Raw genomic sequence first — 27,095 nt, 5'->3', positions numbered from 1 at the left:
TATTTTACCCTAATACGTATCTATGTAATAACTCAATACAATTTTTAAAATATCATTTGCATAACCTTTATGGTCTGAACAGTATTTCTACAAATGTATGTACTCGTTAGACATAACGGCGCTAGCGGCACTGTTGACTGAAATTGTGTTGTAAAAATACCTTAAAATGCCTTATTTTTTTATGAATATTTTTGACGATAGCCGTAAAACCGATTCGCCGCTGAGCGATTGCGCCATTAACTGCGGGCCACCTGTATTCCCTTGACGGAGCTGAGAGCAGTGTGACAAACTTTGGAGATGTAAATCATGAGAAAAAGATCAAAAGCTATGATATCAGAAGCTGTGGGGAATGTTAGCCCAACGACTGTTGATAATATTAATGGAAATAGAGAGGAAGTTAGTTCGGCTTCAGGAGAACCATCATCTTGGAGGAATAAACGGGGTTCTCGCTCTAGATCCATGAGCATAGAAGCATTTAGGCAGCCTTATTCTCCTGGTGGCTATTCAAGATCGAGCCAACAACGACCGTCAAGAGATCAAAGATGCGGCAGTTGCAGGGTCGGGCGGCCATGACACACACGAATGTTTGTCAGAGAATAGGAGTGAACTAACTTCTGTGGTCAAGTAGAATGCTTTGGAATTGGAGGAAGGGGAGAATCAGGAGTTTCTGGCTTAGTATGTAGAGATGATTGACTTGATTTGTCAATTCAATAATCACTCAAGGAGGTCTGAAACACCTGCCAGTATATCTCCTACGGGAGATATACAGGACTAAAAAAGGATATGAATTACCATGCTCAAGTCATGCAGTCTGTGTCACAACATGTTAATGCATGGATCTCTGGAAGGGATAATTCTTTAAGATCAAATAGATCATTCAAATTCATTACCCCACCATTACTGAGACATAGGAAATATTATGCGACACCTATGGTTCCATTATTATCAAGACAAGTCAACTCAGATGTGGTAAGGTTAAAAACCTGGATTAACCTTGGATCAGGTTAAGATGGAATGCCCATTGATGACTTGTCAGGAAGCTGCTACATTAGAAGCAATGGCTTCTTCTGTCTTTCAGACTGCTTCTTGGTTAGAGCTTTGGTCAATGGCAGTAGCTAAAATTACATCCTCAGAATCAAGCAATTTCATACTTGACAAATTTGAGTGCCAATGCATGGGCTAATATCCTGTTGATGAGGAGAGATGCAGCATTGGGTAGATTAAGCTGCACTATAGATTTGGATTCCCTATTAGCAATTCAGTATGGGGATATCTTAAGAGTCGCAATTGCTGTTACCAAAAGGTATACTAGAAGCTGGTATTGATAGAAGAGAATGGATACTTATGATAGGTTACTCCAACAGGCAGTTAATAAAGCATCTGGAGGCCATGCTAATTCTAGTGAGATAGGACAACAACAACAATTGCCTCAAAAGAGACCAGGGAGACAATCCTTCCCCGAGATCAGCAAGACCATCTTCCCTAAAGAAGTTAGCTCATTGGCCCTTTCACAATAGACCCAACAGAGGAAGGGGTATTAGGGGCAGAGGGAGAGGTTCGAGGATGGGCGCCTCTCACCACTCAGTCACACCAGTGGGGGAATGCCTGGCAAATCATTGGAGGGTGTGGCAGAAATTTGGAGTGGAGCAGTGGGGGTTGGATGTACTCAGAGTTGGATATCTGATTCCATTCAACTTTACTCCACCCGACAGAACAACCGTTACCATATGCTCAGGAATCTCAGAAATTTCTTATCCTGGAAGAAGAAGTGAAGATGATGATGGAGAAGGGAGCTGTAGAACAAATAACACTTCATTCAAGGGGGTTTTACAGCCGTATCTTCCTTGTTCCCAAGTCCAATGGAGATTGGAGGACAGTTATAGATCTGTCAACATTGAATCTGTTCATAAGGAAAACCAGATTCAAGATGGAGACTCCAAGGACAGTTCTAGCAGCATTCAGGGACAAGGATTTTATGCTAACAATAGACTTGAAGGATGCATACTTTCAGATCCCAATCCATCAATCTTCCAGAAAATTTCTCCGCTTCAGTCTTGCAGGGAAGGTTTTCCAATTCAGAGTCCTGTGCTTTGGATTGACTACGTCTCCCCAAGTATTTACAAGGGTATTCACTCTCGTGTTAGCATGGGCACATGCTCAGGGGATCAGGTTAATAGGATACCTGGATGACTGGCTGGTGTTAGCAAAGTCCTGAGAAAAATTACTTTAGGATAGGGATATCTTTGTACAGTTTTGTCACAGCCTAGACATTGTATCTGGGTATGATTATAGACACAGTAAAGGCCAAAGCATTCCTGGCAGACCAAAGGGTAGAGAAATGCAAACAAGTAGTGAATGCCTTTCTGGGAAAACTAACACAACAAGCTAAACAGTGGAAAGTAGCCCTGGGAATTGTTAAGTTCCTTGGAGAAGCTGGTGCCACACAGGAAACTACATCTTCGGTCCTTACAATGAGGATGAAGGAGTTTTGGTCACCAACTGTTGATCACCCATACAAGTACATTCCCTTGTCAACAAAGGTGAAGAAAGACCTACTGTGGTGGTTGCAGGACAGCAATCTGACAGTGGGAGTTCCCCTTTGGCAACCCTCTCCAGATCTCCTGCTATTCTCGGATCCGTCACTCGACAGTTGGGGTGCGCACATGGAGGAACTGATGATTTCGGGGAAGTGGAATCACAAGGACAGGAAACTCCATATAAATGTGCTAGAGTTAAAAGCAGCCTTTCTAACGCTACAGGAATTCCGGGAGGGAGTGAAAGAACAATCAGTGGTATTGATGTCAGACAACACCACAGTAGTAGCCTACGTAAACAAGCAAGGGGGCCTGGTATCTCGCCAGTTACATCTGATGACGGCTCAACTTCATCAGTGGGCTGTAGAGAACTTATTAGAGATCAGGCCCAGATATATTCCAAGGAAAAGAAACGTAGCAGCCGACAAATTGAGCCGCAGGGGCCATTTTCTAGGAACAGAGTGGTCCTTACATCGGGAAGTGGTAGACAGAATGTTCATCTTGTGGGAAAGGTCAATTATAGACCTTTTCTCAACCAGGTACAACAAAAAGTTGGAGGTATATTGTTCAGTAGTCCCAGTTGCAGAAGCAGTAGCAGAAGATACTCTACAACAACCATGGGACAATCTGGATGTATACACATTCCCTCCGTTTTGCCTGATCCGTCAGGTTCTGAACAAGTTGATGTGGTCTCAGAACCTCAAGATGACTGGTAGCACCATTGTGGCTGAAGGCAGAATGGTTTCTGGACCTGTTGGAACTTCTAATAGATGTGCCGCACACGTGGAAAGGTACCACCAGTCAGTGCAGTCCCTATCACTTCAGGACTGGAGACTATCAAGTACCTCCTGCGAGCGAGAGGTTTTTTCAGAAGGCAGCAGTACAGATGGCAGGAAATATCAGGTCAACAGCAGCTGTGTACCAGGGAAAATAGTCAGTGCACTGTGATTGGTGTCGTAGAGGGAGCCTGTCTCCACTCAGAACCACTATTCAGCAGTTAGCAGATTTTCAGATATATCTCAGAACAGTAAGACATCTGTATGTATCTGTCATAAAGGGATACAAGGCTCCTCTAGCTTCGGTTCTGCGGATGAAAGGTGTGGATATTTCTTCTTCATGGGAAATGGCTATGTTAATGAAGAGTTTTGAGCAGCTCTGTTCCCCGAAGGAACTAAAAGCTCCAGATTGGGATTTAACCATGGTACTGAGCAGCCTTACAAAACTCCCTTATGAGCCATTGCAACAGTCCACAGATAGAAGCTTGACAATGAAAGCAGTCTTCCTGTTGGCTCTAGCCTCGACCAAAAGGATGGGGGAGATACATGGTCTGTCATATGTGGTGAAGCATTCGAGAGGTTGGAAGTCTATGGTCTTCGAATTTATTCGAGAATTTGTAGCCGTAACTCAAAATCTATCAGTAGTGGATGGCAGATTTGACTCCTTTTTGATACCTTCTCTGGGAAAATTTGTGAATGATGACCCTGAAGAAATGCTATGTCCTGTCAGAATACTACGAGCTTACTTAAAAAGAAGTCAGCATCTCAGTACAGGACGGAATAAAAAGGAATTGTCCAGGAATACAATATCGTTTTGGTTGAGAGAAATTATCAGGAATGCGTACGTTACAGAAACTGGAGTGTCAAATAATCTGGAGAGAGCTAGAGCTCATGACATCAGGGGCTTGAGCACTTCATTAGCATTCAAGAAAAATATGTCTGTGGAGAGGATTTTGAAAGATGGTGTTTGGTGACGCCAAACAACTTTCACTTCCTTTTATTTAAAAGATGTTGCCCATAGATCCTTGGACACTTTCCTTGGGTCCAGTGGTGACTGCTCAGCAAGTGGTATAGCTCATCCAGTACCCCTGGCGGGTCAGTTAGTATCTAGTATAAGATGAAGGGATGAAAGTAGAATGAATGAGATGACTGGTCTCCCTTCTTTCCTACATTTTCTATCTACTCCTTTACCTACGGGCAGTAAGAGGGAGAGTACCATCATAATCTGGAACGGACCAGATACAGGTGAGTGAGGCAGCCATACTGTAAAGATAATCTACAGCATAGGATGCTTTACAGTAGCAACACACTCCTCTCGGTAATAGGGAGAGAGTGGGGTGATAATAGATCCATATACAGTAACTGGAGTTTCTTATGAGAACAAATAGCTCTCCATCTTCCATAATGCAATAAGCTATGGTATTGTATAAAACACCCAGAGAGGGAAACCAATAGATTCTCATATATCTTTGGTTCTGAGGTCCATGGTCTTAGAATGTTTATTCGGAAGTGGATGAAGGTGGCAAACTCCGAGTAAGTAAGTCTATCCTAATGTTAAGACCGAAGGTTTGTTTTGTATATGAACAAATGACAAATTTGTAATCAATTTATTTTTCATAACTAACAAACCTGAGGTCTTAACATATAAAGGCCCACCTCAAACCACCCCTCTAACAGTCTAAACTGGGTTGGAGGAGGTCACGGGACACCCAGGGCATTCTGGGATCTACAATGCCCCATGACCCGCCCAGTAGTCCCTGGATCACACAAGTTTTTTTTATTAATTCTACCAGTTGTCCAACTTGGTTCTAGTTTTACCCTAATGTGAAGACCCCAGGTTGGTTATGAAAAATACAAATTGATTAAAAATTTGTCATATTTTGAAGTAATGTCAAGACAGGCCTAAACATAAAATTCTTATATATTGAGACAATGACAGGGCATGAGCCTACACTTCAATTTCTTATTGCAAATAGCCTTCTACCTGTATCTTTTGGAAATAGGGTAGCTTTTAATTGATGTAGTAGTTTCAACTCCACGATATGTAATATAAATGCATGAAGTGGAATGTACATGTATAAGCAAGAGCGCACACATACATGCGTGGTTGACCAAATCTTAGGACTGTCTCAGCCTTACACACAACTATCAAACTGCTTTTAATGAACTATATTGAAATATATTTACTCAAGGGATAACACATTATATTACTCTGACGAGTAAATATAAGGCTGCTGTAGGATTTCTATGAGAATGAAGGCTTTGGTAGGAAGGCATCATAAGATACTTAACAAATTAGAAAAATATATGATGACTGATAAGTTATGCATGAGATGATCCAAACCAGTCTGCAAGTAGCCCATGAATCACTTGGTTTTGGTGCCATTCTTGTAGAATCAGTCTGTTTGTGTGTGTTGTTAGGAGAATATTCTAGCGCAGACTATTCATAAAGATCTCGATTACTTTTAATGACTAAATTTCAGTTAACAAAAATAGGCCAATAATTCTTTACACCAGTATTTTATGAATAGGTCTATGTTTTTCTGCAATGTTAGGATACCATAAGAAAAGTTTTCGAAGAAACTACAAACATCATAACAGCAGCAACAAAAACAAGAAAAACCACAAGAACCACAATGAAACAGCTGAATATAAGATAGGCCTATAATCCATATGTCATAAGCTGCGTACAATGACAAAAAGATATACGATCTTATAGGTCTATGTCATTTTTTATTGTCCTATTATTTCGAAAGGAGTTAACGTCCTCAAGAAAATTCACAGCAATTTATATCCAATATGAATTGTACAGCCTATCATACTGTAACTTTTTTTTAAAAACAAAGGTATCCTCTGGTTTTATGTAGTGCAGTCCTTGCATGTCATCCCTCCTAAAGTGTAAACGATTCCAATGAAATCGATTTTAAGACTGCAAACATAGTAAAATTTCCTGAAATCAATATGAAATACCAGTCTGCTCTGAGAAAGTATTTGTGTTGAAATTTAGACTGGCAAACACGCTTAACAATATCAGACTGTAATGACCATTGTGTCCAGTGATTCAAGTGCACTGATTTGAACGCAGACATTCCAAGAGACACCTCCTTATTCGAGTGAATCTGATTTATGAAACATAACATTGCAACAACGCAGAACACTTCTGACTTCATTCATATTTTCTTGTTTTTTACCATTTTTAGGGAGATGTGTATTCTGATTTTATTTCAGGGGATAATATACAAAGTTTCATTTTGATAATCAGCACAACGTATTTTAGTTCGGTAAAACAACCACTGCAAAATAAATGAAGATGAAGAGAACCACTGATTAACCAACTTTTTGAAAAACTATTTCCAACCAATCAGTCAAGGAATGGTTGTGACGTAATCAGTAGGGGGGTCATAGCTGCAAAGCTGGCTGGTCTTTGCTATAAGGCTTCTAACAAAATATTTGAGAATTAATTAGGGGCAGAAGTTCTCCCTGTTCTGGATACAAAATGAATTGAAAGGGAGCTTAAAAATGCCAAAATAGAAATAGCTCATACTCACAGAGTCATATCAGCAACATGACAAGACTTTGTCAACAGAAGCTCAATGGTACGAAGAGGAAGTGCATTTCTGAACTCTCAGGAAGTGAGAGCATAGAAGTTCATAAAGGAAATGGATAAGAAAAATGAAAAATGTAGAAAAACAAAGTTTAGACATGGGATGCAACCAAACACATCTATAAAAATAAAAGAGAAGTATTGCTGGCTGGATATGATTGATAGGTGTAACCTTCCTTCAACTTTTCAAACTAATGTAGCTTGGGTCCATTTTACATGGAACAAGGGTAATTATGATGAACTGGTTTTCTTATAACAAAATAAGAGTGGTCTTGTAGAAAATGGAATTTATTATAGAAATTACAAATTGGAAAACTTATGGTCCTTCAAAGTATGATTTTTTTGTAAATTAGTGACAGTTTATCATATGCTTTCAGTTTTTCACCTAATTATTATATACAGTACAATGTAGCTTTTGGTTTTGTTAATGGAATTATTGAGCAGATTTTGTTACCTTAATTTTCAGTTTTGAAAGCCATGTGTTAACTTGTCAGATATAAACTGTGAGTACTGTATAGCTTTGTGTTTTCTAAAGGGTGTGGTGTGCAATGTATTTTTTCCTGTTTTTTAATACAGGGAGTAATTCACCGAGATATCAAATCTGATAATGTTCTTCTTGGGAAAGATGGTTCTATCAAGGTCACAGACTTTGGATTTTGTGCTAATATTCAGGGTGATGAGAAGAGGCAAACAATGGTAGGAACACCATATTGGATGGCTCCAGAGGTAAGTGAATTCCTCAAATAGTGTGACATAACTCCCCATTCATTCACTGGGCACCATTCATTAGGACTGAATGTTTAGAGTACTAACAATACCTTCCATTATTACAGCATCTGTTAGTTTTGCAAACCTACTGGTACCCAACACTTTTATACCAATCACATAATGTATTAAGAAAACTCTATGAACCCCCCACTTAAAATCTTAAATTGTGTACTTGCTTTGTGTCACAATTTAATCAATTTTCATTTAATAATAGAACTAGGGTTACACATTAAGCTTTGCTTTGTACTCAGACCTCAGTAATTAAAACAAATTTCAGTGTTTAGAAGTGTATATTTGTCATTGCTTTACTTTACCTAAATTATAAAAAAAAAAATTCTTCCAGTGCCAGTAAGTGGCATAAACAGAAACATATGTTGTTCATAGGCAGAATAAACTTTCGGTCTTAACAATATGATAATCTTTTTGCGCCAGCTGGAAACTAGTTAAAAACAATCAAAGGAAGTAAAGCAAGGAATCTGTGGCATCTGGCAACTTATGTGTATCTGAGGTGAAATGGAAGCTGGTTACTGACCAGACATAGAACACTGTGACACATCAGTCTTTCTTTGACCGCCTTGGAGGGTAGTCACTTGCTCTCTTTCTTTCCAAGCCGGTTGCTATGTTTGCCCGTGATTTCTTTGTTTCAGTGTGCTTTTGTGTGTGCCTTGTTGATTATCATGGAGTCCTCCAATTCTTCTAGGCCTCGTCAATGTTTGTGCCCAGGCGTTCAGGGATTTCCGTTCTCCAGGTTTTTGGGTACTACCATTACAGACCCCCTTACTACATGCAGTAGGTGTCAGTCTAGTTTTTTTACCATTACTAATCCCTCCCCAGAATGTTGCTCCTGGCCTGTGTCGCAGTGGAGGACGTTCTACAAGAAGAAGGAGCTTTGAATATTTTCCTAGCCTATTTTTTCCCTTTCAACACACATATGCAATCTACCCACCTGTTCATCTTCTCTGATCCCAGTATACTCCAGCCTAAGACTTTGAACAACACCACAACAAGCTTACAACCCAAAACTCGTATCAGACAGAGAGCTCTCTCTTACCAACCAAACAGCCCTCACCCGTGTCTCCTTCTCCTCACTCTGTTATTGTTTACCTTTCCACCTAACGCCACTGCCATCTTTTCTTCTATGATGTCACAACACAACTTAAATACATCAAGACATTGTCTAAAGTCAAACACATGTTCCCCATACATTGTGCATCAACCACATTTCACCAATGCAGAAAATAATAGTAACAATAAAAATAAAATAACTCTTGACTAAACTGATATATAATCAGGAGCATCATAGAGTATCCACTTGTCCTTTTTGGGAAGATTTTTTGTCTCCTCATTTGGATGGTTCAGCATCCCCTTCTGCCAAAAGCGTTTCCTGTGTCAATTTTACCTGTCTCCTTCCTATTGTTACGCTGATTTGTCATTGGAAGTATCAGGAGTTGCACAGGATGAGATCATGTTTAATGTAGCCCCTTCTCCTTTGGGATATAATGTTCTTCCCAAGAGGGAGGAGGCTACACCATCTGCTTCCTTTATTTCAGATTCCGAATCAAACAAGATGGCAGCTGTTTGGGCATTGCTTGGCCTATGGGGTGCCCCCTTGGATGGCCTACTCTCGCATTTCTTGACTGCTTATAACCCCCCACTGGCCTCCTCAGCAGTCCCCCCACCTCAAGGCCTACACTGCTATGGCTCTTGTGTGCTGCCTCCTAGCAGGATGCCTTTGTCAACATCGATGCATACTGGCTCGCTCCTTATCGTTCTGCCAGTGAGGCCATTGACAGCGCTGCCATTTGAGATGTCTTTACGTCACTCCCAGCATCCTCTCAGACTATGACAGCTGTGATGGCGTCTCTTCCTCTTGTTGTTATGAAGTCATCTCCATCTGTGCCAATGACATCATGAAAACCTCTCGTTAAACCTTCGGAGACAATTGTTTTAAGCTGCGGTCAAGAGGCTAGAGTCTGCTTTTCGGGATTTGTATTCTGCTCTCTCTGGCAAGAAGAGTTGTAGAAGAACTGATTCTTCTTCTGCTTCTTCATCTCCTCCCCTCCCCCTCCTCACCCTTGAGTCAAACGGTGACCTATGGACTTTGTGGCGGTGTCCTCAGCGAGTAAAAGGAGTGCTTTACCAACTTTTCTACATGTCTGTCTCTCTCCTTTACATGTACATGTGCTTGACCATGGAAGCGTTAGCCCTCCATCTCAACCATCTCCGTCTCCTCTGCCTGTTCCAGTCGGTCGTAAGGATGACAAGGTACCGATTAAGAGGTCGAAGGTGCCTGGTACGAAAGTGTCTCCTGCACCTTCCAAAGATTCTTCTCTCTGCAAACGTGATGTGAGTGACAGTTGTGAACATGAGGCGACTCTGGTCCATGGAAATGTTTCTCGTTCACCTTCCAAAGACCGGGACCTTAGGAATCGGTCTCCTTCTGGAAGTTTGCTTCAGCGTCGTTCTCTGTCTCGAGACCATATTTGTGTGTCATCACACTGCCTTGTACTTGACTTGTCCTGTGAACATTTAGAGATTGTCGCACGGATGCGTACATGGCTTGGCTCAAGGAATATATACAGGTTTCTTCACATGGCCGTGTTCCGGAGCCCTCTGTTTTGGGATCTTCGGTAATTAGGGACTCCACTCCCACCAGTGGGAGGCTTGATGCCCAGCTTCATAGGAAAGTCTCTCAAGTGCCGCTAGGGAAAGATGAGGATTCTTCTAAGACTTTTTTGCATCATCAGTCTCCTTTGCCAGAACCAGATAAGGGAGAGAGCCAGGAGTTTCTGTATTCTTCTCAGAGGTTATTGATCTCATTCATGGGTTCAATAATCTTGGGCGTAGAACGCAGACTCAGTCTTCTATGACCCCTATGGGTATATAGGCCTTGCTAGGTCCAAGGCAAGATGCTAAGGCTTCGTTTGAGCTTCCCTTGTTGGAGCATGCTCAGTCTATCTTGCAGCATGTTAATGCCTTGGTTTCGGACCAAGATGGCTCTCTGCACTCCAATAGGTCCTCGAAGTTCCTCCCTCCTCCTCTCGTGTGGCATAGGCATTACAGGCAGCCCCTGGTTAACGACAGGGGTTCCTTTCCTTTGGGGCCTGATGCTAACCAAAATTCAAGTCTACGGGCGCTAATGATTTGCCTAATCATTTACTATGGACTACATGGTAGTTAGAGAAAGTTAGTTTTGCTACAACAACCGAACTGCTTCTGATAAAACAATGTTTTGTTTGCATTTCAGCCATTGTACGATAGTAAAAAAAATTACTGTAGTTACGTTACAAATGACGTTAATTAAGTAGAAGAGGACTTAAATATTTTTGCATTATACCTTTATTTGCAATGGAGAAAATATTGGCAAGGAAATATAGTACGTACTGCTAAATTTAAGCTGCAGTTGTAGCTGAACCTGAGAAAAAAAATGTTCGCACTGGTAATGACTATAAATTTTCATGCATCAGCAACATGGATGAAACTGACCACAAATAATAGTGGAGAAAAAAGTATTTTAATAAAAAATACTGGCCATGAAAGAACACATTTTACTGTTGTTTTCGTGCTAATAAAAGATAAATACATAAATCTTGTATTATTATGAAATAGGATGAAAATAGTCAATCTGTTAGTTTTTACACAAAAAATATGCTCCTGGTGCCATCTAATAACAAAAAATATAACTTAATCTAGTTCACAACAAGATGTATTTAAGTCATATTTCAACTTAAAAACACTTCATATAACGAAAAATAAACTTGTCCAATATAAATAGTTTCTAGAGATTAATTTACGCTAAATAGAAACAAGAAAATCGCTCTGAATTGAGTTAAATACGGCAAAATAATTTTACCTGCACTCAGCAGATTTTTCCAAACCAAAACATTGATCGCTTTGTTTGTATTTTATAATACTATAGTAATATGAGAGAACATACAGTATTATTGGATACAGTGTAGTAAAGCCTAACTTTAAAAGAGCCAAGCAAACGATGCAAATTTGTTGTTTGTATTTCATGCGGGTCTCTCGGTGCTTAGGCCTAGCCACCGATAACCATACAATGGCGACATCAATTATTGAAAAAAAGAACTAAATGTAGTTCACAACAAGACGTATTTTAGGTCGTATTTCAACTTAAAAACACTTCATATAAAAAATAACCTTGTCCCATATTAATAAGAGTTTCTAGAGATTAAAAACACTAAATAGAAGCAAGAAAATTGCTCTGAATTTAGTTAATTACGTACAGCAAAATAATCTTACCTCCACTCTCAGCAGATTTTTCCAAACCAAAACATGATCGGTATGTTTGTATTATATAATACAAATACGTAGTAGTACAGGTAGTCCCTGGTTATTGGGGGGGTTCTGTTCTCGGCAGGGTACTGATAAGTGAAAACGGTCATTAACCGAAATGGGACAATTTATGCTGTTTATGGCGACGAGTTTCAGTTAATGGCACCTCTGTTAGGTGAGTTATGGCATCATAAATCGCAATTTTATGGTGCTAGACAAACACCATTAACAGAGTCTGCCAATAACCAGGAACTGCCTGTATAAGACTACATACGGTATTATTGGATACAGCAAAGTAAAGGATAATTTTTAAAAGACACAAGATGATAAATGATGAATGCCCTGTGATCTCACGTAAGGAATGAAAATAATATCTTGTGTAAGGAATGAAACAATATATTTTATATTAAGAATTTCATGTTTATTTCACTATAAATGTTTTAGCATCAAGTTTAATGAAGTACATAATTCTTAGATACTAGTTATAATCTTTAAATCTTTGGCTTGATGATGTTTAATGATGAAATTGGGAAACACTTTTTCTGCAGGTAAAACTTGAGGTTTAATGAAAATTATAACATTTGAAAGAGGACGGAACATAGATGTTGCCTATGTGAACTCTCAAGAGAGACTGAGAGTTTCCAGCCCTGTGATTGGCTTATCAATAGTCATTGAGGAGCGTCGTAAGGGATTGGCCTAGGGCATCACATGCACAGTTGATGTGAATCTATTATAGTCATCTTACATTACCTTCCTATGACTGTTACTACTAAGTATATACACAACCCTAAAATGCTGATAACTTCCTATTTTAACAGTACATTGCCCAGCTTGACAGTTCAAACAAAAATATACCTCAAACTATCATCCCAAAACCCCTAATATCATTTCAAAGTCATCTGACATTATGTACATACCCACCTACAACTGTTACTCCTAAGTATCCTATATTCAGACATGCACATTTTCTTTTGCCTAATGTAACTTCGCGTATCGTCTACTGTACATACTGTGCATAATGTACATACATTGTACTGATATTTTGCAGTGTTGTAAGATATTAAAATTATATTTACTGTACATTACATATTTTATGATGGTACTACTACTGTATAAAAAGCACAGGTAAAATACACGTGGGTAGTTTAGAACGACAAGACATGTCCCTCCAAACAGAATGCTAGGTTTTTTATGTCATGTTAGTATTTTTGTGATTACCTAGTACTCAACCAGATCATATAGTGGTTAGTCCTCACCATCTCGCAACACATGCATAAATCGGGTGAAGAGTGGTCAAAAACCACGCACCTACGCCACCACGTCAGTCTTTTTCTTAACCGCCTGGGCAAGAGTTGTGGTTGACCTCTCTCGGCCTTTACCCAGTTCATTGCCTATTTCGATTGTGTTTAGTGTGTGTGTGTGTTTGTGTGTGGCTGGTATTATGGCTTCTTCTGCTCCTTCTCGGCCTCGTCAACGTGTGTGCCCCGGAATTCCAGGTTTTCTGTGTTCTCGTTTTTTGGCTTCTACTGCGACCGGCCCCCACATCACGTGTAGTAGGTGCCGCTCTAATGTTTGTACTAAACGAATCCTTGCACATAATGCTGTGCATGGCCTAAAGAGGAGTGGAAGTCGTTTTATAGTAAGAGAGAGCATTGGAGGGTTTCTACTCTTCCTTCATTGGAAGTTTTTTCGGATCCAGCTAGGCACTAGAAATTATCCTATTGTTAAGACCTCAAGTTTGTAGCTATGAAAAATAAAAATTGTCTTAGAAAATTTGTCATTTAAGGACACATCATACTTGGGCTACAAAATTTGTGCGAGTTGTTGCCCTGGTTACACTGCGGTATGCTAACCACTTGCTAAAGTCAGATAGTAAATTTGTATTTAAATTAATGTTAACTTTAAGGGGGCCGGCCGGAACCACTATATACAGTGGTATAGGGCGAAAAATGCAAAGTCATGAAAAAATTCATGGAGCTTCATATGGCAATTGAGAATACGTATACGAAATATTTCGTCAAAATTCCTCTTACTTTCGTAGTTACAAGGTAATTAGTAAGCATAACTCAATAAGCCTAAAACATTCATCCGTACAAGAAAATGCAATATTTCTTCTGTTATTGTAAATTTTGATAATTATTGGCAAAGAAATTGTGAGAAATGGCATCTGTAGAGATTCCGTGGCTCGCAGAAGCGAGTATCTGGTTCAACCATGAATCAGTGCGACCATAGACTTCAAGTAGATTACACGTTCGAGTTTCACCTCGTGACTTTCGCTTGCTTTCACGTATGTTTATGTATGTTTTGGCAAGAAGTTCATCATGCCAATGAGGAAAAGACAAGGAAAACATCTCGCTAACATACAGACGAAGAAAAATCGCTCAAGCATTATTACAGAATATCATAATATACGCGTAGTTAGTGAAGAGGGAGGGGAGGGTTGCTTAGTAACGCCCCCTTCTTGCCTGACAGCACACGTCACACTATGCCCAAGGCTACGATCTTTGAGCAAAGAGATCTTCATTTATGATAAATAACATAGTTTTGGTTTTTTAATACCCAAAATGGACTATGAAATTCATAATAATCATGATTTATTAAATTGTCTTTGTAAAAAGAGAGTACATCTTCGAGTTTCACCTGTGACATTCTCTTGCATTTATGTTTGTTTATCTTTGTTTCGGCAAGAATGTCATCATGCCAAAGAGGAAAATACAAGGAAAACATCTCGCTAACATACAGAAGAAGAAAATTCGCTGTAATAAGCCGAGTTAGTGAAGGGGAGAGAGGGGGTTACGTAGGAAGGAGTGCCCCATCTTGCCTCAAGCAGTGCCCCAGGCTACGATATATGAGCAAAGGGATCATCATTTATGATTAAATTATGATAAATAAAATAGTTTTGGTTTATTAATACACAAAAAAGAAATATACATTCATAATAATCATTATTTATTAACATTGTCTTTATAGAAATACGAAGGAAAACTTTGAACGCCCGTATCTCAAAACTATACTTATTGACCTTCAAAATCTATCTTCTCACTTAGTTTTAAAGCTATAACATTGGAATTTGGTATATAACTCAGAAAGACATTATAGAACAATCAAATAGAGCCCTTTTTTCCAATTTTTGTTTCGTCTTTTTTTTATACATTTTTTTCTCGTGATTTATAGGGTTTATTTTTTTACCATATTGAAAAATTCATATCTAGCAAAAACATGACTTTTAGAAAAAAAACTCTCCATTTGATTGGAGGTCTACATCAGGTCTATATATGGTAGTAATCCCAGGTCTTAATATTAAATATCAAGTGAGGAGATATAATTTGAAAAGTGGTTATTTTCGAGATAAATCGCCCTGGCGTCACGAAACCGAAGGCCAGAGGCGAAAATTATATGCAGTTTGGAGATGTCCCAAGTCACCTTATTAAGTGGTATGAATGTCAAAGTCCTGTCGTTAAAAAACGGCATTAGCTGGCCGGCCCCCTTAAGAAAACTGGTGATTTACTCTACTTATACAGTTATATTGTGTGTATTATTGTCTTGCCATATTATCAAATGTGAACTGTGCAATTATGTGCCATTGGCATTCTGGTAATGTTTACATTCTCAAAAGCATCAGCTGATTGCATCTTACTGATATCATCATTGCCATCATTGTTAAATAAAATGTAATGCAGATACATCTTTTGTAAATTATCCAAGCTGGGTTAAAAGTGCAGCTTACTTTTATTTATAAATGCAGTAAATTTTAAGTTAAGGTGTGATTTTGTCAATTTGCGTACATATTCCAAAATATTTTGTCCATCATTAATTTTTTTTAGCTATAGCTTATCTTTAGTGCTAAGCTTAGATGACCTATTAGAGTGCAGGGAGCCATGCTAATCGGAGATCAAAGCATTAACATGCTGCAAAATTGATTGCGCATGCCCAGAACAAGGGAGCTCAAATGAAGCCCTAGCATCCTGCCACGGACCGAGCAAGGCCTCTGTGCCCTTAGGGGTCATAGAAGACTGAGTCTGTGTCCTCACCTTAAGCTTATTGAACTCGTGAATGAGATCAATAACCTCCAAAAAAGAAAACAGAAACTCTTGACTCTCCCCCTCCCCTGGCTCTGGCAATGGAGAAGACAACGCGAAGTAGATGGCTGAGAGGATCCTCATCCTTCCCTAAGGCCACTGGAGAAACTTCCCTTGGAAGCCGGACATCACACATTCCACCAGCAGGACTAAGCCCTCGAACGACGGAAGATCCCGTGAATGAGGTCTCAGGCACATGGTTGAGCGACGAATCTCATACACGGCCATGAGCCGAACTACGTACACAACTGTGCAACAAACCATGTACATGACCGAACCACGTTACATGGTCGTGAGATGAAGAACAATGCACAAGAGAACATCCTGGAGAACAAGATCAGCCATGACAAGAAGAATTGAGGGCTCCAACGCTGGAAGGTTCTCCTTGGAGAACGAGAACCAGAAAGCCTAGGTTTCTTCAACTGAGGAGAAAGGCTGGAGACTCATTCATGGACCCAAACCACCTCATGCTTGCGACCGTCAACAGCCTCATGACCGTTACTATGAACACGTTCGTTGGGAGGCAGAACAGGAGACGCAACAGTCTCTGGGAGAAGTGAACTAGAAGGTGCAGGATCAGCAACCTGAGTATTAGGCACCTTTGACCTCTTAATCAGAGCCCTATCATCCTTGCAGAGAACTCAAACAGGCTGAGGAGACATAGAATTCGCTTGAAGACTGAGGGGAGTGAAGGCCATCATGAACTGGAGCACATCCACGTCTGTGATGGGAAGACAGCAAGACACTCCACTCTCAGAAGATGAAGCAACAAAGTCCTGAATCCTCTGTGTGACCTGAGAACAAGGAGGAGGAGAAGGCAATCAGAAGGGGGAAGGAGCTCTCCGCCTGCTACGCTTCTTGCTAGAAAGTACAGGATACCTTTTGCGAAAAACAGAGTCCAGCCTATCAACCATTGCTTGAAGGAATGTCTCCAATTGTTCTACAGCCGGCTGCGATGACATCATAGATGAAGTTAGAAAGGACATCACAGCAACAGGCGGTGGGAGAGATGACACCGCAGCCAACGTCATAGGCAGAAAGGATGCTGGGAGTGATGTCACAGAATTCGGAATGCCAGCTTGAGTTGATGGCCTCACTGGTGGCGAGATGAGAAGCAACCCAGGGTGCATCATAGGAGTCAATGGTGTCCTGTTAGGCGACAGCACATTAGAGCCAAAGTGGTGGAGACCTGGAGGAGGGGGAAATGCTGGGAGGAGGATGGCGAGCAGACATGAAATGCAACAATAAGCCATCCAAGGAGGGGAAACTCGTAGGCCCGGGGAGGCCCAAACAGCCGCCATCTTGTGCAATTCCATATCTGAAACAAGGAAGAAAATGGAGTTGCCTCCTCACTCCCGGGAGGGAAATTACCTCCTACCAGAAGGGGGCAACATTATACACAAAATCATCCTGTGGAACTCCCGATATTACTTCCAAAAATGAATCAATGGAAGGAAAGGAAGGAGACAGGGCATCAAGAGTAGCAAAAGGGAAAAATTCTGGAAGAAGGGGATGACAAATTGTCCACTCGGGGAGGCAGAAACCTTCCTAAGAAGGATAAGTAGATACTCTGTAGAAAGCCTTCCACTGCGACTCAGACCAGGAACCACATTCCGGGCAAGGGGTAATGACAGTACAAAAATTGGAGTGGCACCTACTGTAAGTGGTGTGGGGGTCAGTAATGGAAGACTCCAAAAACCTGAAACATGGAAATCTTGGAATGCCCAGACACATGTATAACAGGACCTAGAACTCTAGGTGGAATCCATGATATAAGATAAGCGCACACACACACACACACTGAAAGGAAAGCACAAATACATCACGAACTAACAAAGAAACTGGCTTGGGAAGAGAGCTCAAAAACGAAACTATACTCTCCAAGGCAGTCAAAAGAAAGACTGACATGTCATGAGGCTACAAGCCCAGTCGGTGACCAGCTACCACTTTGTGCTAGATGCCACAAATTCCTTGCTTTACAATCTTTGATTGTTTTTCAACTGGTTTCCAGCTGGCGCTAGAAGATTATCCTATTGTTAAGTCCAAAGGTGTGTTAGCCATGAAAAATACAAGTTGATTAAATATTTGTCATTTTGGGCATATCAGTTAGTCAAACAATAACTTAGATGTAATGTCAATACAGTGGGCCCCCCGTATTCGTGTTCTCCGGATTCGCGGACTCTCACATTCGCGGATTTCTCTCGGGAACGTTTCCCCGCATTATTCGCGCATTCGCGGTATTTTTCTATGAGTAATATCCACAAATTCCTGGTTTTTTTATCAATTTTATCATAAAATGCACTTTTTGTGATGAAACTATTAAAGTAACCAAGTATGAAAATTTGTAGTGGTTTTTCTTGAGTTTTAACTAACAAAATAGGCTGTTTTTAGGGTTTTTATAGGGGTTCCAAACATTCGCAGGTTCTAACTATTCAAAGGGGCGTCTGGTACGCATTCCCCGCGAATACGGGGGGACCACTGTAACTGTAACATAACAATTAACAAACTTATGATAGTTACAGTAACTAAGATTGGCAAACTGCTATTTCTGGGCTCAGCCGTGTCGCTCCCGTGAAATGTGTCTGCCTTAAGTCTTTGGAGGATCTTAAAGATCATGCAATAGCTGTAGGGAGATCAGTGTCTCCTGCTACAACATCAATATAGTACTGTCCTTGTGTCATATGAATATTTTCCATTATGCCAGCATTATTAACATTCTACCTACCGCAGCAAATGTCTTTGTTATTAGAATTGGTGTATGGTGTTAATTTATACAATTTAATATCCTATTTCATTTCAGAGTGATGTAGCTTGGTGTTTCTCTGGTACAATTTCACGGGAGCGACACGGCTGAGCCCAGAAAAGGGATTTTGACGTAGGAAAAATCTATTTCTGGGCTCAGCTCGTGTCGCTGCGCGAAATATCCTTTAATCTATTATTTCTAGGGTAAATGTACTAACACATACCAGAGAATAAATAAATAAAGAAAAAGGTCAGTATAACTGACTCGCTCACCCTCCCAGAGAGTGTCGGTATGAACACTATGGCGAGTGAGACCACTACCACGAGCCAAATGCCAATAGAATCCTCCCACTACAAAATCCCCCAAGAGGGGAGCCGACCCACAGAGTGGGCAGCACCTACTACTACTACTCCATCCCATGCTGCCGACTGCTGCGCCTCTGGTGGTCATCCTTTTCAGTTAGCGCACACGATACACACGTGCCATTTTCTTCTCTCTGTGTTTTTGTGCCCTTTCGTTTGGATTTTATTACAATGGAGCGTGCAGCCATCGCAGCAGCTAAGTTAAGTACTCAGTGTTTATTGCTATTTGGTTTTTTCCGGCCCTGAGCACGTATTTGCCGTTTTTTAGGTATAAATACGATCTCTAGTCGGAAGCATGGCAGCATGGTTCTGCCTCGTGATGGGTCCGTTCTGGGTCTCCCATACCCAGAGCATCCCCTGTCTTTGTACGCTCTATTTTATTATCCGCTTTGTTTAGAATAAGGTCTACACGGTGTGTCATGCATGCATGTCTTTTACCTTATGTAGGCTCTTCCATCCAGACCCTAGCCACGGCTCTTAGTATCGGCATCGGCTAGCTTTGAGTGGTAGACTTGCCTTCGGGTTAGTCGTACACTCCTGGATTTTTTCTCCCACTATTTGTTTTCTTTCTTTCATTTTATTATTCATTTTATTGTCTATGTGATTTTGTTAGGTTAGTTAGGCGTCTGGCTCGCTTAGCCTAGGGTTCACGGCTATTGGGCCCTTATGTTACCCGCTGGTCAGCTCGGTTGCTTCCCGATAGCATCTCGCTGATCAGTTGGTTTTGTTTTAGGCTTAGTTGTTGTTCTTATCGCCCCGTGTCACTATGTGATCACGAGGCAGCCAGACGCCTGTCCAGTCACCTTTCCCCCTCCCGCTCTTCCATAGAGTCGGGGGGGGTGGCTAGGCCTGCCATGCTCGCTCCGCATACCCGAGCCTGCCTCCCTCTCTCCCCCAGGCGGAGGGGGCGGTAGAGGGACGGGACAGACCCAGACTGGACTCGACCTCTCCGGCTCTCGGTCCTGGTCGGATGGTAAGGTGAGGGGGGACTGGCCTTTCCCCCTCTCCATTACTACTTCGTCGCTCCGTTACTAGCCCGAGTCTGTATGCCCCCGCTCTTTCCCACCTTACTAGGGCTCCTTTACACCGGAGGCCTGGCATCTAGCGGAAACATGCTATGTCTACCCCACGGGGTGGACCGGAACATACAGTCGGTCTCGTCTAACCTCTCCGTTTCACTGAGTTATCACTCGCCACGCACTGGACTTAGTCCGGTACGTTCGAGCTTTTAGGTTTAAGATGTTAAGTTTACTTTAAGTACCTTAAACCATTCCCCTCCCTTCTTTTCACCGGATACCTCCGGGGTTATAGCCTATTCAGGCTAGTAAGGGTGAGGGGCTATGCCCGAATTTTTTCCGAGCTCCGGCATGCAATGGAGTTCTGTCCTTTAGCCTGTAAGTGATATTCTTTAAGATACTCATGTGTCTTTACACTTACAGACCACCAACTGTGAGCATCCGGGATGCGCCGCCACACTTCAGGACCCGTGTGGACACGAAGTTTGCCGGTCCCATGCTCCATGCGCGACTCCTGCACGGGGACATCCAGGTCTGGTACCATGAGACTGTACCATATGTTACGATCTGGTGAGCCAGCTTTTAGACGGGGTAAGTATTCCATCTCCGGTAGCTGGTCCGCATCTGTTTTAGTGCTTAAGTTTGCATCATTACTCTAACTTAAGGAAAATTCAAAGGGCCTTATAGCCCTATAAGTTTAAGTTTATACTTTAAGTTATCTTTAGTTTTAAGTTATTCTTAAATCTAATTGATACCCTCTCTTCCAGGCGCCGGCAGTGAGGGATACCGCACTGGCAACCCTGCGGGCCTGGGTCGGCGGTTTCGGGAAGAACGCCGCCAAGGGTATGCCCTACTCCTGGAGAAAAGGTTGGCGGTACTAATCTTCCCCGGAGGCAAGGCGACAGGATACGTCGACCCAGCAGAGGCTGCCCCGACTATCGCCTTCATCCAGCAACAGCTGGCTGCCTCATTGACTGACCAAGGCCAGGATATCTCCTCGGAAGTCGCGACGTTGGATATTAATGTAGGAACCTATGGTAGGTGTAGACGACCTGTTGGTCGAGGTAGGTAAGGTGGACACCCAAGGGATACCCTTGGGCGTGACTGTTTCTTCTTACTCCTGCAACCTCTCCATCCTTTCCAAGGCTTTACGGGTGATGAATTGTATACTCCTCCTGACGCTTCGTTAGACCCAAGGTCAAGGGTCAAGCAGTGAAATCCTTGACAAAGACGTCGTCGTCGTCTAAGAAGACGACTTCGGCCTCATCCTCCTCTCGTAAGTCTCCGGCTAGGAATCCCGGAGCAGACAGGTCTAAAGCTTCTGGGTCCGGCTCTAAGTCCTCGAGGAGTAAATCCTCCAGAGAGAGATCTCACACTCCGGCTGAGTCGTCAGTTCCGCTACCCTTGGTCCCAATTCAGAGCTACCCCTCCACCTCCGCAGCAGCTCCGGCTTTGGACTCCAATGCTGGCCTGTTACAACAGGTGGGCGACCTGGTTGGGTCCTCTAAAGAGTAGCATGGAACAAATGATCTCTCGGTTGTCGGATAGGATTACTTCTCAAGACTCCAGTTATAGCCGGACTGAGCCAAGAGCTCCTCTAGCCTCTCCTTCCACCTTCCAATGCAGGTGGAGCCAGCTTCCTCCGTATGACTCGTCTACCTCCGTTCTCGATGAACAACCCGTGGAGAGTACGTCATACGCCCCCTTCCAAAAGACGGACTCATTTCTTATACCGGATTTGGAACTCGAAGGATAGAGGACTTCGAGTTCTACCCGGAAGACCTTCAGCCTCCGTTCATCGGCTACGCAAGGCTCACCGCCTCAGCCATGATTCGAGATGATAGGGTACCAAAGGAGACGGTCCTATTCACGTGACAGGCTCAGAGAGAATGGCTCAGGGTGTTTAGAGGACATGGATTGTTCTAACACGAAATCCAACCCTTCAAGAGTCCCTTTACGATCTTCACGATGGATGAGAGTACCCTGCTCCCTTTCTGACTAAGATCGCGACATCTACCATTCCAGCGGCCCAGAAGGGGGACCCCATGCCTCAACTGAAGGAAGCAGATCCTACATCTCCGTTGCTTCCTTCAGCCGGAGAATTATGGGAAGACTTACCGAACACCTTCTCAGCTGGCAAACTCAAACCGGACTGTGCTATGGAGCAGTTTGGTGAAAAGCTACCCAGGCTTCCAGATAGCCTTATTCAGGCTGAATTTGGGACGCTAAATCGCGATTAGCCAGATCGATTAATTCTATGGCTATGACCGAGGTGGCCACCATAGCCTATGGTTCAGAGCCGCTTTTCAAACTTATGACCAAATCCCTGACTCAAACGGTACAGTCAGATATGTTTGAGTTTGCCACTGCTAGAACGAATTGTAGGAAGCATGTCCTACAAGAAGCAACCATTCGGCACGAGCCGAATAGGTTACTCTCGTCAAGCATCTGGGGAGCAGATCTCTTCCCAGAAGCGATGGTGAAGGAAGTCCAGTCAGAGGCTACGAGGTTAAACCAGAGCCTTAAGGACCGTTGGGGCCTTACGGCTAGGAGGAGGCAAGATCCTGCAGCTAGAGGTAAAGGGCAAGGAAAACCCAGGCGTTTCCAGCCCTACCAGAAAAAGCAAGCCACGCTTTTCTCAGCAAGTTCCGGCGGTTCCCTTAGTGCAAACAGCCCAACCCTCCACTTCAAAGGCTCAATCACAGCCAATTTACGTGATCTCCCCTCAGCCTCAGCCCTCCACCTCTTTATGCCATCTCTCCAGCTTACAATCAAACCTTCGAGAGTCAATCTTCGCAGAAGTATGACCGCTCGGGTAAGGGAGGCAGAGGTAAACGTTCCTTTCGTGGAAGAGGATCAGGAGGTCCCTTTAATAGGGGAAAAACACTTCAGAGGAGGCCGGGGATGGATTTTACCCAGGGCAAAAAACCAATGAAAGAACTTCAGATAGGAGGGAGGCTGTTTTCACTTTTGCCACCCGGTGGAACTTCAGCAAGTGGGCTCAGAGCATTGTGTCAAAAGGCCTGGGTTGGAGCTGGTTAACGAACCCACCTCCACCCAGGCCTTTCCGTCAACTTCCTTCCAAAGAACTGACGGAGTATGCGGAGGATCTCCTTCAGAAAGGAGCTATAGCGAGAGTCAAAAGATTAAAATTTCAAGGTCGCTTGTTCAGCGTGCCAAAGAAAGGCTCACAAAAAAGAAGAGTAATCTTAGACTTGTCCCGCTTAAACTTAGCCATTCGCTGCGACAAGTTCAAGATGCTCACGATCTCGCAGGTGCGGACCTTACTTCCCCGTGGGGCCGTCACCACCTCTATCGATCTTACAGACGCTTACTATCATATCCCTATTGCAGACACTTCCGTCCCTATCTAGGCTTCAAGATAGGCGACCAGACATTCTCCTTCAAGGTAGTTCCTTTCGGCTCAACGTAGCACCCAGAGTGTTTACGAAGCTGGCGGAAGCAGTTGTTCAACAACTCAGATCGCAAGGGGTTATGGTAGTAGCGTATCTCGACGATTGGTATATCTGGGCTTCAACAGTCGAGGAATGCAACAAAGCAACACTGAAAGTGATTCAGTTTCCTGGAATATCTAGGGCTTCAAGATAAAACAGGACCAAATCAAGACTCACTCCAGAGTCAAACTTTCAGTGGCTAGGCATTCAATGGAATCTATCCTCCCATACTCTGTCGATTCCATCGTCCAAAAGGAAGGAAATAGCAAAGTCAGTCAAGCAATTTCTAAATCACAAACTGGCTTCAAGAAGATCTCAGGAAAGGATCCTGGGTTCTCTCCAGTTTGCATCAGTGACGAACATCCTAATGAAAGCCAAACTGAAAGACCTAACCAGAATTTGGCGCTCACGGGCAAATATCAGGTCCAGGGACAAATTGTCCTCAGTCCCTCTGATTCTAAAGAATCGACTTCGCCGTGGGCGAAAGTCAAGAACCTATCGGTGTCAGTGCCCCTTCAGTTTCCTCCTCCAGGATCACTATCCACACAGACGCTTCATTAAGCGGTTGGGGAGGATATTCCAGTTCAAAAAGGTTCAGGGAACGTGGGTCACCTCAGTTCCGTCAGTTCCATATAACGTACTGGAGGCGATGGCACTGTTCTTGACTCTAAAAAAGGTACGTCCGCCAAAGTACTCCCACATAAAGCTAGTCCTGGACAGCGCAGTGGTAGGTAACATTGCATAAACAGAGGAGGCTCCAAGTCACGTCATCTAAACCATGTCATGGTAGCCATATTTCTCCCTGGCGGACAAGTTCAGTTGGCATCTCTCCTCCACCCATATAGCTGGAGTGAGAAACGTCATAGCAGATGCTCTATCCCGATCAGTACCTCTAGAGTCGGAATGGTCACTGGACAACAGTTCGTTCCAATGGATTCTTCAGAGAGTTCCAGTCTACAGGTAGATCTCTTCGCATCCCAAGCGAACCACAAACTCCCGTGTTATGTGGCCCCCAACCTGGTACCCTCTGGCCTATGCCACGGACGCCCTGGCTCTAGATTGGAACAACTGGGAGAAGATTTATGTCTTTCCTCCGGTGAATCTTCTCATGAAAGTGTTAAACAAACTCAGGTCATTCAAGGGTCAAGTGGCTCTAGTAGCCAGACTGGCCGAAGAGCAATTGGTACCCTCTCATCCTGGAACTGGGTCTCCGCCCTCTTCGGATCCCAATCCCAAGCTCTCCCAGTCAGTACAAACGAAAGACTGTGTTCGCTCCTCAGGGATTCTCAAAACCCTAACTTTATGGATTTCATGAAGTTTGCAGCGAAATAGATGACGAAATATTGACCCTCAGAATATTCTCTTCTTGGAATCAGATAAGAGAGATTCAACTTTGAGACAGTATGATGCTGCTGTCAAAAAGTTAGCAACCTTCCTGAAAGAATCAGATATTAAGATCATGACAATCAATTCAGCTATATCCTTTTTCAGATCCTTATTTGAAAAAGGCTTAGCAGCTAGCACAATTACGACAAACAAGTCAGCCTTGAAAAAGATTTTTCAATTTGGGTTCAACATAGACTTGACAGATTCTTCCTACTTCTCGTCTATTCCCAAGGCCTGTGCTAGACTTAGACCTTCTGTAAGGCCTACGTCAGTATCATGGTTCTTAAACGATGTTCTAAAACTGGCTTCAAAAACCAATAATGACACATGCTCATTTATAATGCTGTTAAGAAAAACCCTATTTTTATTAAGCTTGGCCTCAGGAGCTAGAATTTCAGAACTGTCGGCTTTATATCCAGAGATCCGGATCATATTCAGTTCCTTCACACAGGGGAAGTGCTACTTTCACCGGAACGTAGCTTTTTAGCTAAGAATGAAGATCCTTTGATGAGGTGGGAACCATGGAAGGTACTACCCTTCCACAGATATATCTCTTTGCCCAGTTTCAACGTTTACGAGCCTTTCTATCTAGGACCTCCTCATCCTCATCGGGTCCTCTCTTTAGGAGAGAAAAAGGTGGTACTTTATCTATTAAAGGCATCAGGCAACAAATCCTGTACTTCATTAAACAAGCCAATCCTGACTCTTTCCCAAAAGCACATGATGTCAGGGCAGTAGCCACCTCAATTAACTATTTCCAACATATATGAACTTCGATGAGTTGAAAAAGTATACTGGATGGAAATCACCGACAGTGTTCAAACGTCATTACTTAAAATCCTTGGAAGCCTGAAATTTTCAGCAGTTGCAGCGGGTAACATAGTTCCCCTGACTCTGAATAATCCTTAGTAGAAGCTTCAGTCCTCCTTTCTACCTGCCTCACCCAACAGTTCGTCTATTCCTGCCTTGTTCATTTACGATCACCTTGTGTCTTAGCTGCTTTGATGATGATATACTGGGTGTCCCTTATTTTTTTGCTAGGGACACTCACATTTGTGATGATTGCTGATCTCGTGGATGTCATCTCCTTATTTTATGGCTAGGAGATACATCTTATTATAATGGTTACGGGTTTTGTATATTAAGTCATATACATTCTTTTATATTTTATTATTGTTGAGTTTGTTTTATTCAACTTGTATATTAATTGCTTTACATTGTTTTGATACATAACTTTGACACAGATACCATTGTTGTACATATATGATATTTTTCCTGTATATATGTATATTACCTTAAGTTAAGAAATATTATTAGCATTAAGTATAATTAAGTAATATTTCTATTTGTATCACTGTGTATATGTATCTTTATTAGCAATTATATTGTTTTATTTTTATTTTATCTGTTATTTTGAGACCCTTTATATTTGTTGAATTTCTTTACAATCTTGTCTAATTTTCTCTGGTACGATTTCGCGCAGCGACACGAGCTGAGCCCAGAAAAGGGATTTTGACGTAAGGAAAAAATCTATTTCTGGGCCGATTGGCTCGTGTCGCCAGCGAAATCCCGCCCTAGCCCACCCATCCCATCGCCAAGATTGTCTGCTAACTTCAGGATGGCCACCAGAGGCGCAGCAGTCGGCAGCAATGGGATGGAGTAGTAGTAGTAGGTGCTGCCCACTCGTGGGTCGGCTCCCCTCTTGGGGGATTTTGTAGTGGGAGGATTCTATTGGTCCATTTTTTTTGGGTTGTTGTTTTTGGCTCGTGGTAGTGGTCCTCACTCGCCCATAGTGTTCATACCGACACTCTCTGGGAGGGTGAGCGAGTCAGTTATACTGACCTTTTTCTTTATTTATTTATTCTCTGGTATGTGTTAGTACATTTACCCTAGAAATAATAGATTAAAGGATATTTCGCTGGCGACACGAGCCAATCGCCCAGAAATAGATTTTTCCTTACGTCAAAATCCTTTTCTGGGCGAGGAAGCCGTGTCGCCCAGTGAAATCCCCCCCTTGGTTTCCCCCCCCCCCCCACCCCCCCCCCCCCCCCCCCCCCCCCCCCTGCTGTGCACCAA

The 27,095-nt window shown here is 42.5% G+C and overlaps 1 protein-coding gene and 1 pseudogene across 1 annotated transcript in view; one reads left to right on the top strand and one right to left on the bottom strand.

The window, feature by feature from the left end:
• LOC135220063 (serine/threonine-protein kinase PAK 2-like) overlaps positions 1-7,676 on the top strand; it is a 59,272-nt gene extending 51,596 nt beyond the window's left edge. The window contains exon 6 of the mRNA XM_064257392.1: positions 7,491-7,676. Coding sequence (XP_064113462.1) covers positions 7,491-7,661 — 171 coding nt within the window. The 3' untranslated portion in view covers positions 7,662-7,676. The remainder of the gene's footprint in view (positions 1-7,490) is intronic.
• Positions 1-27,095, bottom strand: part of LOC135218999 (serine/threonine-protein kinase PAK 2-like) — a 288,649-nt pseudogene that overhangs the window by 189,886 nt on the left and 71,668 nt on the right.

Source organism: Macrobrachium nipponense, chromosome 1 (assembly GCF_015104395.2).
Source record: "Macrobrachium nipponense isolate FS-2020 chromosome 1, ASM1510439v2, whole genome shotgun sequence".
NCBI classification, from domain to species: domain Eukaryota; kingdom Metazoa; phylum Arthropoda; class Malacostraca; order Decapoda; family Palaemonidae; genus Macrobrachium; species Macrobrachium nipponense.
Note: the sequence above shows the minus strand (reverse complement) of the source record. Positions and strands in the feature narration are given on the sequence as shown.